At 44.1% G+C, this 14,048-nt stretch overlaps 1 protein-coding gene across 4 annotated transcripts in view; it reads left to right on the top strand.

The window, feature by feature from the left end:
• The first annotated feature begins 478 nt into the window (after window positions 1-478).
• Window positions 479-14,048, top strand: part of Cfap69 (cilia and flagella associated protein 69) — a 78,382-nt gene continuing 64,812 nt past the window's right edge. For 2 of the 4 annotated variants that reach the window (XM_057758876.1, XM_057758875.1), the window contains exons 1-3: window positions 479-750; window positions 10,054-10,113; window positions 12,489-12,554. In XM_057758876.1, coding sequence (XP_057614859.1) covers window positions 631-750; window positions 10,054-10,113; window positions 12,489-12,554 — 246 coding nt within the window. In that variant the 5' untranslated portion in view covers window positions 479-630. Of the gene's footprint in view, window positions 751-10,053; window positions 10,114-12,488; window positions 12,555-13,294; window positions 13,357-14,048 lie in introns of those variants that run through there. The other 2 variants (XM_057758879.1, XM_057758877.1) reach the window with 2 other exon arrangements.

The following is a 14,048-nucleotide window of genomic DNA, read 5'->3' as shown; positions in this document are numbered from 1 at the left end:
CCATACTAGACATCCAACACCAGGGGTTCTGGCATTCTAGACAACCACGCTATTGCCTGACAGCTTTCCAACACTGTACGATGCCTCATTTGTTTGTCTAACTGTCAAGTTCGGCCACTAAGGTACAAAAGAGGTAAAAACCTGGGAATTTAGGCTAAACTGACTCGTTCCATCTTTGGAGAAAGCTTAAGAGGTCGGCTTTCGACAGTGTGCCAATCACATGTCTCGGACCGCATCCCACATCCAGCTCCTACTCGTCCGCCCCTCACAGGCACTTATCAAGCAAGGGCCGTCGCCGCCAGACTGAAACTCTTGGAGCAACCGCGATCTCACTCGCTGGTCTCCTTTCTCTTACCATTGCACACCTGCAGACCACCGTAGACAAAGTTTGGCTCTCCCGGCTTCCGTAGGCCCCGCCCCTAGCAACGCTCGGGCTTGTGTTAACGACTGGGGCGCGCGGTGGCTTGGTCCGCGTGTGGGCAGCGGCAGCAGCTGGGTGTCCGCCGCCTTGCTGAGGCGGGGCCCACGGCCGCACTTTCCGGGTCTGTCGCCTCCCTAGCTCCGGTGGCGCTGCGTGACATCCGGCGGGGCTCGTGGCACACCTAGGACCGCAGGCTCCCACCCCCAGCCATGTCCACCGTGGAGGCCATGGCCACGGCCGACGCCGCCGAGGCGGGCGGCAGGACGAAGTCCAGCAGTCCCCGCACGATCCCGGTGATTGGGGTGGTGACCCCGCATGAGGATACGCAGGTACCACCGACGCGCTGGGCAGCAGGAGCGGGGAAGGGCGTGAGGCCCCAGGGCAACCGGGTGGAATCCAGGATCAGGGCGAGCCTGCGGGATTGAGAGGAGCGGAGTTCGTCCCGGGGGGGGGGGGGGGGGGGGGGGGGGGGCGGGCGGCTGGCGAGGGGGGTTGGATGTCGTCAGCCAGTCTGTCTGGGGACTCTAGCTGCGTGGTCCTCCTGGAGAGACTAGCTGCTCTTTGGATTGTGGCCACGAAAGGAAGGAATCCTTCTTGGTGACATTTTATTTGATAACCAGATCGCTTTTTTTTGGTGATGGGGTTTTGACTGTAGATCCGTTTTAAAGGGGGCGTACCCTTGGTATAAATATACTGCTGCTGAAGCTTGTGGTAGGCAGATGCTGTTGGAGAGCTGGGGACAGAACTGCTTTTCTTTATTGTGTTTATATTTAGTTTGGGGTTTGCTTCTGTTATAAACGCAAAGTTAAGTTTTTAGAGTTGGGTTGAGGAACCTCTCTGCCTCACCCAACACTAATGGTGTGTGTGTGTGTGTGTGTGTGTGTGTGTGTGTGTGTGTGTGTGTTATGAGGGGACTCCATGGGAATTCCTGTTGGGGCTTCATAAGTCTCAAGCTGCGTCAGGAACTCTGTCTCCTGCGTTCACGTCCTGGACCCTTGGAGAGTTACTTGGGAGCAGCCAGTTGGCTGGGGACTTCTGTGGGAATTGTCTTGAGGTCTCTGGAGGCAGTCACGCATTTACGCAACAGTCCACAGAGTACAGCACTTTTACATTAAGGGAGAATGCCGGGGGAATTTACCTCATCAGTTTTGTGGAGGTATTCCTGTACAAGAGCGAAGAAGTGTAAGCGACCACAGTCTCTCCACTCCCTGGGCTACAGGGAAGCTCAGCATTGCCACTTTCTTGCTAGGTACTGGGCACTAAGTAGGTGAGTTTGACTCTCATTGGTTTCTTTGGGCAAAGATTAATTACATGAGACAGATGAACAGGGGTTTACAGAGAAAAATACTTTCAATGGATCACTGCAAAAGAAAAAGTCTGCAACATAGGAAGTAACATAGCTGTATGTGTCTTGTGTGTTTGTCTCCCCTTCACATTTTTAGAAAGTACTGCAAGGGGTGGGGAAGGAATTTCTACTTAAATAAATGTAATGGAAAACAATTTAGAATTAGAAATCTCAGTGGTCTACTCTTGGATTTTTTTGTAGTTGTTTTACAACTTCTTCCTTCTTCCTCTTCCTTCTTCTTTTGGTTTTTCGACACTCGGTTTTCTCTCTGTAGTCCTGGCTGTCCTGGAACCTACTCTGTAGACCAGGCTGGTCTCAAAAACTCACAGAGCTCTGCCTGCCTGTCTTTGGAGTGCTGGGATTAAAGCATGCCCCACCACAGCCTGACCAGGCACTCTGGTTCTTTGCTCACTGTGAGGCCCGGTGTTCTTAGTAATACTTAGTGATAACCTTAGGCCCTCTGCTCAAGACAGCAGAGAAAGATCTTTGGACACTTAATATTCCCAGTTCTTTCAAAACAGTCCACTTTGGCTTCTTCTCAAGAGACAGACACACCACAGCTCATGGAGCTGTGAAGTCAAAGGCAAGTGGTGGTGACAATGGAGATGACGATAGTACTGACGTCCATTGTATGAAGCTTAGTGTCAGTCCTGGGACTGCTCAGTGAGTCTGGGCACCAGAGAGCCTGGCTTCCATTCCCCAGGATCCCCATGGCAGGAGGAGGGAACTGACTTCTCAGCTTGTTCTCTCGCCTCCACACCTGCCTACCCATCCAAAATAAATAAGTAGATGTAGAAACCTTTTAAAATGTTGACTGCAAAATCTCGTACAGCTGAAATAATGCACACAGAAAGCATATAGAGTGTCCCTGTACTGAAAATATGCAGTTATCACTGCCGTTCTTTCTTCAGGGGGGCAACAAAAGCTTACAGTATCATCTGTCATTAAAACTCATGGAGTCTCTGAAATATTAAAATAGCAGCCAAAGATTTCCTGCTATAAAGATGCTATTTTATCAACCTATTCTTTTAAGGGCTGTCTTATTATAGATCAAAATTTGAAGCATTTAAATCACCCTAACCTGAGTATATGTATATATGAGAAATTGGCTTTTGAATAGAGCTACCTAGGAACAGATAAAATATGCATGTTATTTTGTACATATTTTATGTACTTGTGGTGTGTGTGTGTGTGTGTATGTTTAGGGGCATTGGAGCTGGTTTGCGGGCCACAGCACCTGTGTGGAGGTGAGAGGACAGCTTGCAGGAGTTAGCGCTCTCCCGCCTGGGTGGGTCCCAGGTATTGAATTCGTGTTATCAGAGTTGGAAGTAAGTGCCTTCACACTTTAAACCTTCTCTCCAACCCTGTTCTGTGCACTTGGAAGGGCATCCTTCTCTTCTACAGCAAGCGACATTAGTCAGCATAGAAACAGCCTTTGCAGGAGGCAGGGGTAGCTGTCCATACTCTCCAAACCACAATCATCTTCCTCACCGTAGAATGGAATTATGGGAAATGTAGAGTGTATGTCTGAAGGCAGTTGTAAACAGGGAAAATAGTGGTTTCCGAATCTGGAATTTTAGTTGTATGATGTTATTGTTGTGATTTGCATAGACATTCTACTTGAGCATTCCAAGTGAAACTGTTCTGTGTAGGGATTTTGGCTTTGCTTACAAGAACGGTTCTTAAAGCTTTAAGAAAACTATTGGTATTTTTTTAGATTTTAAAACAATAAAATCCACTAGAATTTAGTGATCAGTTTTTAATTCTTTCATTTGGTGAAGTTTCTTTTCTTTATTGATTCTTTATGGGGTTCGCATCATGCGTCCTGATCCCATTCATCTCCGCATCATTCATATCTACCCTGCCCTTGCAGCCTCCTCATCCTTCATATCTACCCTGCCCTTGCAGCCTCCGCATCCTTCATATCTACCCTGCCCTTGCAGCCTCCGCATCCTTCATGTCTACTCTGCCCTTGCAGCCTCCGCATCCTTCATATCTACTCTGCCCTTGCAGCCTCCGCATCCTTCATGTCTACTCTGCCCTTGCAGCCTCTGCGTCCTTCATATCTACTCTGCCCTTGCAGCCTCCGCATCCTTCATGTCTACTCTGCCCTTGCAGCCTCCGCATCCTTCATGTCTACCCTGCCCTTGCAGCCTCCGCATCCTTCATATCTACCCTGCCCTTGCAGCCTCCGCATCCTTCATGTCTACCCTGCCCTTGCAGCCTCCGCATCCTTCATATCTACCCTGCCCTTGCAGCCTCCGCGTCCTTCATATCTACTCTGCCCTTGCAGCCTCTGCGTCCTTCATATCTACTCTGCCCTTGCAGCCTCCGCGTCCTTCATGTCTACTCTGCCCTTGCAGCCTCCGCATCCTTCATGTCTACTCTGCCCTTGCAGCCTCCGCATCCTTCATGTCTACCCTGCCCTTGCAGCCTCCGCATCCTTCATGTCTACCCTGCCCTTGCAGCCTCCGCATCCTTCATGTCTACCCTGCCCTTGCAGCCTCCGCGTCCTTCATATCTACCCTGCCCTTGCAGCCTCCGCGTCCTTCATATCTACTCTGCCCTTGCAGCCTCTGCATCCTTCATGTCTACTCTGCCCTTGCAGCCTCCGCGTCCTTCATGTCTACTCTGCCCTTGCAGCCTCCGCATCCTTCATGTCTACTCTGCCCTTGCAGCCTCTGCGTCCTTCATGTCTACTCTGCCCTTGCAGCCTCTGCATCCTTCATGTCTACTCTGCCCTTGCAGCCTCTGCATCCTTCATGTCTACTCTGCCCTTGCAGCCTCTGCATCCTTCATGTCTACTCTGCCCTTGCAGCCTCTGCATCCTTCATATCTACTCTGCCCTTGCAGCCTCCTCCACAAAATACAATAGCTTTTAAAAGAAAAACAAAAAACCCAAACCAACCAAACTAACATACAAAAATGTCTTGTGTTCTTCATCTGTGAAAGAGATTTGTAACTCCTGTGTCCTGCAATTATTTAGGAAAGATTTGTGAAGCATTTAGCACCACGCCCATCACATGTATTGTACGAATCTGTGTAGTTTTGTTGATATCTCTAACCACGACAGCTTTCCTTTCCTTCTGCTATTCTTGTTAACTTTGATGATGTTTACAGGGTAACTAAACCTTCATGAGGTCTGGTGCTGTGGGGGCTTTCCTAGAAAGAGTCCCAGGGCTCTTAGCTCTGGAAGGTAGCGACATTGGGCAGTAAAGATAAAGTCCTTGTTTTCTGAGAAAGAAATAAGGGCAACGATGCAATTTTCCTTGCTCAAATGGAGATCAGGAGCATCTGGTTGGTCACCCTGTGTCTGTTTCAGATGTAGCTCCCTCCCTCGTTCTGAAGACCACACATCCCCTTAGAGCGGAGCTTCTCATCTGTTAATTACCCTTTGTCTGCTTCAGATGTAGCTCCCTCCCTCGTTCTGAAGGACCACACATCTCCTTAGAGCGGAGCTTCTCACACTCAATGTGTGCATGAAGAACATGGGAGCATGAAGTGCGGGCTGGACCTCCGTGTCTCCTGTCCTAGCAGATTTCCAGGAATGCTGGTGCTGTTAGGTGAAGGACCCATTATTTCCCACTCTGAGTAGCAATTCAGTGCACTATAGCGCCGGGAAGGTATAAACTGTGCTGTGGAGTTTCATAACTAATTCCTGGAAAGCTCGCTAGAAATAGTTTCCTGTGTTTCCAGTTGCAAAACAATAACACTGAAGCACAATTCCAGCCTCCCAACTAGATCAGGTAATGTTATGTTAGAAAAAGTAAGAGGCTGCAAGTGGCGCTTCGAAAGACCTGCTGGCTCTCCTTTTCTCTCACCACAGACAGCATCAGTCCCAGATGGTCAGTGCTCTTAGCCTGTCCGTTGGCTCACACCCATCTCCGCCCAATCTGCTGTCCTGAGATGCCGTGTCACATGTTGTCATGCTTCTTCCTTCCCTAGACACTGCAGTTCCTTTCAGGATACTGTTGCTCACCATAACTAATATGATTGCCTCAAAATTGTTTACCTTCCCTGGGCTTTTTCCTATTCTATAAAACCGGCCTGTATTGCTGAGTATTCCCGCAACGTAGATGGCCATCGCAGTCTTACGAGGAGCTTTTGGGAAACACTGGGCATGTCTAGGCCCTACAGCATGTTAAATCAGCTATAATCACCAGTGTAAGGCCTTACGGTGCTCCCTCAAGCCCCACAGAAACACCAGAACCATTGAGCTGCCGCTGTCCAAGCTCAGCGCTGGCCTGGGAAGCCTGAGCCCCAGTTCTCCCTATTTAGCTGATTCACTGCTTACGTCACTTCCGAGAGGGCAGGATCTTCCGCAGCATTTTTGGTGTAATACCCAGTACAATGCCTAAGCACATAGGAGGTGATGTTAAATAGTGGCCCCCTCAGACTGCCCCAGCCACACAACCATCCCAGCCACACAACTGTCCCCACATTCAGTGGGCCTACTATAAGCCTATTCAGGTTCCCCTGTTGTCAGTCCGGAGTCAGAGAGCTCCTGCTAGCTCAGGTCAGCTGTTTCTGTGGGTTTCCCCATCATGGTCTTGACCCCTTTGCTCATATTATCGCTCCTCCCTTTCTTCAACTGGACTCTGGGAACTCAACCCAGTGCTTAGCTGTGGATCTCTGAATCTGCTTCTCTCAGTTACTGGATGAAGGTTCTGTGATGATTATTAAGGTAGTCATCAACCTGATTACAGGGGAAGCCCAGTGCAGGTATCCTCTTCACTGTTGCTTAGTATCTTAGCTGGGTCATCCTTGTGGATTCCTGGGAGTTCACCTAGTGCAGGGGTCTTGCTAGCCCCATATGGCTCCCTCAACCAGGATATCTCTTTCCTTGCTCTCCTCCTCTGTCCTTCCCCCATCTCGGCCATCCTATTTCTTCTTGTTCTCTTCCCATTCTTTCTTCCCTCCCCCTCCCCTTCTGCCCTCTCTTCTTCCCCCACCCATGATCCCAATTTTCTCAGAAGTTCTGTCTATTTCCCCTTTCCAGGGAGATCCATGTATGCCTCTCTTAGGGTTCTCCTTGTGTTTATATTAAGGAAATATATCTTAATATTGTCATGCCTTTCCCTGAGCTCCTTTACTCTGGGTTCAGAGTGGAAACATAAGTCCTAGCTTATACACTCTTCCATGGTCCAATCACTCTTGACTTCCTGACTTTTCAAGTTTGCCAAGGGTTCCAGTCCCCAGACTTTTGCCCTTTCTGTGCCCATTGCATGGACATTATCTCTTCCTTAGACACAGCTTACTCACTCACCTCCTCTAAGACTTGGCTGAAATGGGGCCCTCTCTGTGAGTCAGTCCTTCACTGGCTACTCAAGCAAGCCAGTACTTTATAATGATTTCATTTTCTCTAGAACATTGTAATCAAACCCCGTGCTATATAACTTACTGACTTAATTGTTTGTCCCGGCCACCTGGCTAGCTTACACCCAAAATAACCACACAGAAATTGTATTAATTAAATCACTGCCTGGCCCATTATCTCTAGTCTTTTACTGGCTAATTCTCACATCTTGATTTAACCCGTTTCTATTAATCTGTATATCACCACGAGGTCATGGCTTATCAAGAAAGATTCAGCATGTCTGTCTCTGGTGGCTCCATGGTGTCTCTCTTCTACTCTGCCTTTCTTCCTCCCAGCATTCAGTTCTGTCTTCCCCACCTACCTAAGTTCCGCCCTATCAACTAGGCCAAGGCAGTTTCTTTATTCATTATCCAATGATAGCAACACACAAACAGAAGGAACTCCTACACCATTTCCCCTTTTCTGTTTAAACAAAAAGGAAGGCTTTAATTTTAACATAGTAAAACATATAACAAAACAGTTATCAAGCAAGAATTACAGTTAGAATATTTATCTCTACTTTATCTCTTATTGTAATGTTACACTTAATGCCCTCCATAGCATATTGTTTATGTAAGCAGATTTGGTATCTTTCCTTTTCATACTACTAGCACCTATAACAATGCCTGAGACAACGAGGACACTCAATGTTATGGTTGTGATTAGTTGCCTAATTTAACCCAAACCTCCAGTTAGTCCATTGAGCCCATGCTCCAGAATCCTGTGGCCCAGTTTGATTCATCAGATGTCCTGATGCTTACACCGTACTGCAGCTGATATTCAAGGTGGGAATGGGGTGCTCAGTCAGTAGCGTGATTCCCCTAGAAACCTGTGAGAGCTCATCCTCAGCCCCAGTACACACCTCTTTTCCCAGCACTATCTGTCTCCTATGGTTCCTTAAGCCAACAACGTACCCTCACCCCCCACCCCCACCCCCGCCCGCCACATCCAGTTCCTTATTAGATCCTACAAATTCAACCTCCTGGGTGTATTAAGTCCATTTTCTGTGGTCTGTATCCAATGCTGAAGTACACACTTCTACCGTGAGCTAGTTCCTTCTAATTAGGTCACCACACTGCAGAAAAAGGTCATCATTTTGTTATTTCATTCTTCTGGCTAACCCTAAGGAAGACCACCCAAAAAGACAGACACTATTTAGTCAACACTTGCTGTTGGGAGGAGTCATGCAGCACTGCTTACTTTTCTCAGAGAGTGCAAGACTGGCGTGAAAGCTTGATGTGGAGGGTAGGTTGTGATGATTGATGTGGAGGGTAGGTTGTGGTGATTGATGTGGAGGGTAGGTTGTGATGATTGATGTGGAGGGTAGGTTGTGATGATTGATGTGGAGGGTAGGTTGTGATGATCGGAAATGGTTGTCTGAGAAGCATGCTGGAGGCTGGACATCCGATGTAATTGCAGTGCGAAGCATAATTGTGTATTTTTTGCTGACTGTTTCTTTTTGGCTTTCTATGATTGATCCCAAGTTGAAATCAGGAGGTAAAACAGTGGAGCAGCTGGAAGTCAATGATCAAACTTTGATTTTTCTAAGCCTGCTTCTATAGAAGTTATGGCTTTCCTTCATAGATTGCTGTGGAATTTTCAGGCTGAGCCTGAGTTCAAGCTAGACTACATAAGTAATTGTCAACAGACAAGTCTGGGCATTGTCCATTTATGTATTCAGTCTCAAAACATTCAATGGCTTCCTAAGTCCTTTGTATGACATCCAGAGCCTTCTGTATTACTGCTGATAGCTACCTGAGATCGGGACAGTAAGCCTGTCACTCCTGAAACTTAGAGCCTGCCAATGAAAGCTTATGGAGAGCTGGGGAGTAGAATGTATACAGAGCGACATACAGTGATGGTGCGGGTAAGCACAAAAGAATCCAGAGCAACATACAGTGATGGTGCGGGTAAACACAAAAGAATCCAGAGCAACATACAGTGATGGTGCGGGTAAACACAAAAGAATCCAGAGCAACATACAGTGATGGTGCGGGTAAACCAAAAGAATCCAGAGCAACATACAGTGATGGTGCGGGTAAATACAAAAGAATCCAGAGCAACATACAGTGATGGTGCGGGTAAACACAAAAGAATCCAGAGCAACATACAGTGATGGTGCGGGTAAATACAAAAGAATCCAGAGCAACATACAGTGATGGTGCGGGTAAATACAAAAGAATCCAGAGCAACATACAGTGATAGTGCGGGTAAATACAAAAGAAATCCTTGCTGCTTTCCATTTTTTTTATGAAAGGTTATCTGGGGAAGAAAAATTGGATACAAAACAATCATGCACCAAGTTTTTATTTCAATACCTTTATCTAACCCTCAAAGCAAATATTTCAAAAGTTGTAACATGAAAGGCTACCCTATTTGCCTGTAGCTATATCTGTATCCATAAATTCTGGAAACACAGGAAGAAAAGAGAAAGTTAAAGTAACCACAGGGCACAGACATTGTTAAAACTCCAAATCCCAAAGGCAATGTTATTTTTACCAAACTATTTGTTAATGGTAAATATAACAATTTAATGATTATAGTTAATAAGTGTGAGGTTCTCCAAAACCCTACCCCCAGACAAGGGGCTGTTGGCAATTGATGGGACTAAGAGTCACTTTTCTTTGAGGGGCAGCCTGCTGGCAGGTTGCCCATGCCAGATTTAATAACTTCATAGCCACGTACATATGGGTGGCTTTAAGTGGACTCAGTGGGTTATAAAAAATAAGAGAACTGGAAACAAGAAGGAAGATATAATGGGTAAAAGGGGGTTGGGAAGCTGGAGAGAGGGAGTGGGTGCATATATATATATATATATATATATATATATATATATATGATTAACATGCACTGTGTGAAAATTGCAAAGAACATATGTGTGGGGTTGTGGGTGGTGGTGTGGGTGGAATAGTAACTGCTGTGTATTTCTAGGGTGTTTTCAAATCTATGGACCTTAATCGTATCATCAAACTTCTTGAAGAGAATGATAAGGTGAGTAATCTTGGAGAAGAAGTTACTTTGCTCTATCACTTAGAAACTCGTATGTCCCTGAACAGTAATGGGCATTCCCTCTAACATAAATATTGTTATCTCTTTTGTTGAAACTTTTCCCTACAATATATGTTTTATAGTCAAGGAACTTAAATTTAGTATGAGAACCAATTTGTTTTCATAAGAAGGTCAAACCCAACTATATTGGCTATGATCAGAAGGGCCTGCAAGAGTAGAGAATGGACTTTCAATTCTGGGTTGATACCTCAAGAGCAGAGAAAGAGCCATCTATCCTGTGCTAAATAGGACTGGAGAAGTAGCAAAAGGACACAGAAGAACTAGAGAAAATTTCTAATCTGAGTCAGGACATGTAAACAGATTTATACATACATACACACACACACACACACACACATATATATATGTATATATATATGATTTTTCTGAGAAAAATGATGAGAATACAAAGAAAATAATTTTTATAAGACTAAAAGAATGTATTGGGAAAAGATGTACTAATTGCGTATGTATACATGTGTATGTATATTGTGTATGTATACATGTATATGTATATTGTGTTTGTATACATGTGTATGTATATTGTGTATGTATACATGTGTATGTATATTGTGTTTGTATACATGTGTATGTATATTGTGTATGTATACATATGTATGTGTATTGTGTATGTATACATGTGTATGTATATTGTGTTTGTATACATGTGTATGTATATTGTGTATGTATATATGTGTATGTATATTGTGTTTGTATACATGTGTATGTATATTGTGTATGTATACATGTGTATGTATATTGTGTTTGTATACATGTGTATGTATATTGTGTTTGTATACATGTGTATGTATATTGTGTTTGTATACATGTGTTTGCATATGTTTTCACACCAACACTCGCCTAATGCTACCCAGGTACTGGTAAGTGCCTCAGAGCTAGCACTCACTATAGAATTACCAGTAGTCATTTTCAAATATAAATGCACATTTTTAATAAACAGGAAATAGATTGACTCAGGTATAGCCACCTAAACAAAGTAACATTCTATGATTAGTAAACATAAACATTTAGCCATTGCTTTAACATTTTTAGTCTCTACTTTTTTAGAGAAGGAAAATAAGCAACTACCAAGAGTAATTTATCTTTTTATGACTGGTTTTTGTGAAGTTTAAGTGTTTAAATTGTAAATATATCTGCATTAAAAAAATAAAACACAACTATGGAAAGGTCCTTATAGTTGTTTTTGTTTTTGTTTTGAAGTTAGAGTGGAAAATATAGACAGTGCAAGAACTTTTCATGGACAGTTTAATTTGAAAAGGGGTAGAAGCCAGCAAGGTAGCTCTTTGGGTAAAGGTATTTGCTATCAAAACTGAGTACTTGCCGGGTGGTGGTGGCGCACACCTTTAATCCCAGCACTTGGGAGGCAGAGGCAGGCGGATCTCTGTGAGTTCGAGACCAGTCTGGTCTACAAGAGCTAGTTCCAGGACAGGCTCCAAAACCACAGAGAAACCCTGTCTCAAAAAACCAAAAAAAAAAAAACTGAGTACTTGATTTTAATTCCCAAAACCCACATGGTGGTAGGAGAAACCAAACTCCCGAATGTTGTCCACTGATGTCCTCATGTGTGCCATAGGATGCTTGAATGTACACACACACACACACACACACACACACACATACAGTAAGTGTGAGATGAGAGAGAGGCATATATCAGGGGCTTGTTTTTAGTTGACACATGAGTTTTGGAAACATTACTGTGTCGAGGCATATTAACTATATTGAAAGTCTGTATCATCCAGTGAGCTTCTATATTTGTTCAGGACAGAAGCTGTGAGGCTTCACGTGAAACTTTGTTTCCCTTTTTAGTATATTTTTCGCATTTTTCCATCACCAAAATAAAAACTCTATTACAGATAACTAGAAAAACAATGTGCTTTATTTCTTCTTTGATAATTCATGTTCATCACTGAATTCAGTTCTTCCTTATCCTCTTATAGTTAGCATTTCTCGTTCTCTTTTCTTTATGTGATGTTGTATCCATATATACATTTGCTTTTTATGTAAGAATTACTTAGTTATTTCAATGTGTTTATATACATTAAACTTTTAAAAATCTTAACCTATTAAATGGCACAAAAGAAGCCGGGCGGTGGTGGCACACGCCTTTAATCCCAGCACTCGGGAGGCAGAGACAAGTGGATCTCTGGGAGTTCGAGGCCAGCCTGGTCTACAAGAGTTAGTTCCGGGACAGGCACCAAAGCTACAGAGAAACCCTGTCTCGAAAAAAACCAAAAAATAAAAAATAAAAAATAAAATAAATGGCACAAAAGAACTAACAGATCATTTATTTGTTTTAGGATGACTTAGAAGAAAAACAACTTATTAGTGTCGCGAAAGTGGTACATTGTTATCAGAATGGATTTGTATCCTTTATATATATGTGTGTGCATGTTCCTTTCATTCTTCTGGAAACACTAGAAAATGTGCTGGGTTCCTTCCTCTTGTCCCATTAACAAGGTGTCACAGACCAGGTCAGGTAAGTTTCTTATCTGATCATTCTAGAGACCAGAAGCTCACTTGGCTAATGTCATGGTCCCAGCAGGGACTGGTACAACAAAGATTCAGGAGGGAGGTGAGGGGCCCATTTCCTTGACTTTCCCACCTGCTATAGGCTTCCTGCAGACTATTGGCTCATGAACTGGCGCCTCCCAGTGGTGTCACTCTCCTCTCTGCTTGGTTCTAGCATCTCCTCCTCCTGTCTCTGACACTCCTCACTCCCATTGCCCCTTATAAGGGTCCTAATGATTACACTGAACCCATCTGGGTATTCTAGTAGAATACTCCTGTCTTCATTTACTTTTTGTTTTGCTATGATAAAATGTCATGACCAGTAAAACCTCAGTGGGCTTATTTCAGATTACAGTTTCTAGTTCATCGTGGAAGGAAGTTGAGCAGGAACTCAAGGTTTATTTCAGATTACAGTTTCTAGTTCACCGTGGAAGGAAGTTGAGCAGGAACTCAAGGCTTATTTCAGATTACAGTTTATAGTTCATCGTGGAAGGAAGTTGAGCAGGAACTCAAGGCGGAAACCTGGAGGCAGAGCTGAAGCGGAGATCTTGAAGGAACACTGCTTGCTCCCCGTGACTTGCTCAGCTGCCTTTCTTTTCCAGTTCAGGACCACAGCCTTAGAGGTGACATTGCCTTCCATGGATTGGGCCTTCCCAGGTATCATTAATGGAGAAAATGCCACGCAGGCTTGCCTACAGGCTTGTTTATGGAGGCAGTTTCTCAGTTGGCGCTCCTTCTTCCCAGACAACACTGTCTGTGTCCAGTCAAGTTGACACAAACTAACTAGGACAATTTCCTTTTAAGATTCTTAACTACATTTGTAAGTCTCCTTGCCATTTAAGGTAACCTCTTCAAAGGTTTCTGAGATAAGACACGGACATCATTGAGAAGCCATTATTCTCTGCCTTATTATCTCTAGATTCAGAGGCCATCAATAGAATTAGGAGGGCCAAGTCAGCCTTATTTCTACCAATATACAGAGCAAGTTTCACCTTGATTACCATCTTATATCTCTTCCCTTTATAAAATAAGTTATTAAGATCAGATGGGATAATCCCTTATGACAACAGACAGGAGCCAGTACTCAAGCCTCAGACCTATCTGTGTGCAATAACCAATTTTATGCTGGTGGCTATTTGATTTATAAATGTGTGTGTATGTGTATATATATATATATATGTATATATATATATATGATTTGTAAATCATAAAAAAGTTTCCCAGTTACATTAGATTGTTATACATACTTTAAAATGTCTACTCTCAAGCCTGGTGTGGTGACGCATCCATATAACCTCAGCCTTAGGAGGTAGAAGCTATAGGATCAAGAATTCAGAGCCTGGCTCCAT

This window comes from Chionomys nivalis, chromosome 26 (assembly GCF_950005125.1).
Source record: "Chionomys nivalis chromosome 26, mChiNiv1.1, whole genome shotgun sequence".
Classification (NCBI taxonomy): domain Eukaryota; kingdom Metazoa; phylum Chordata; class Mammalia; order Rodentia; family Cricetidae; genus Chionomys; species Chionomys nivalis.
Note: the sequence above shows the minus strand (reverse complement) of the source record. Positions and strands in the feature narration are given on the sequence as shown.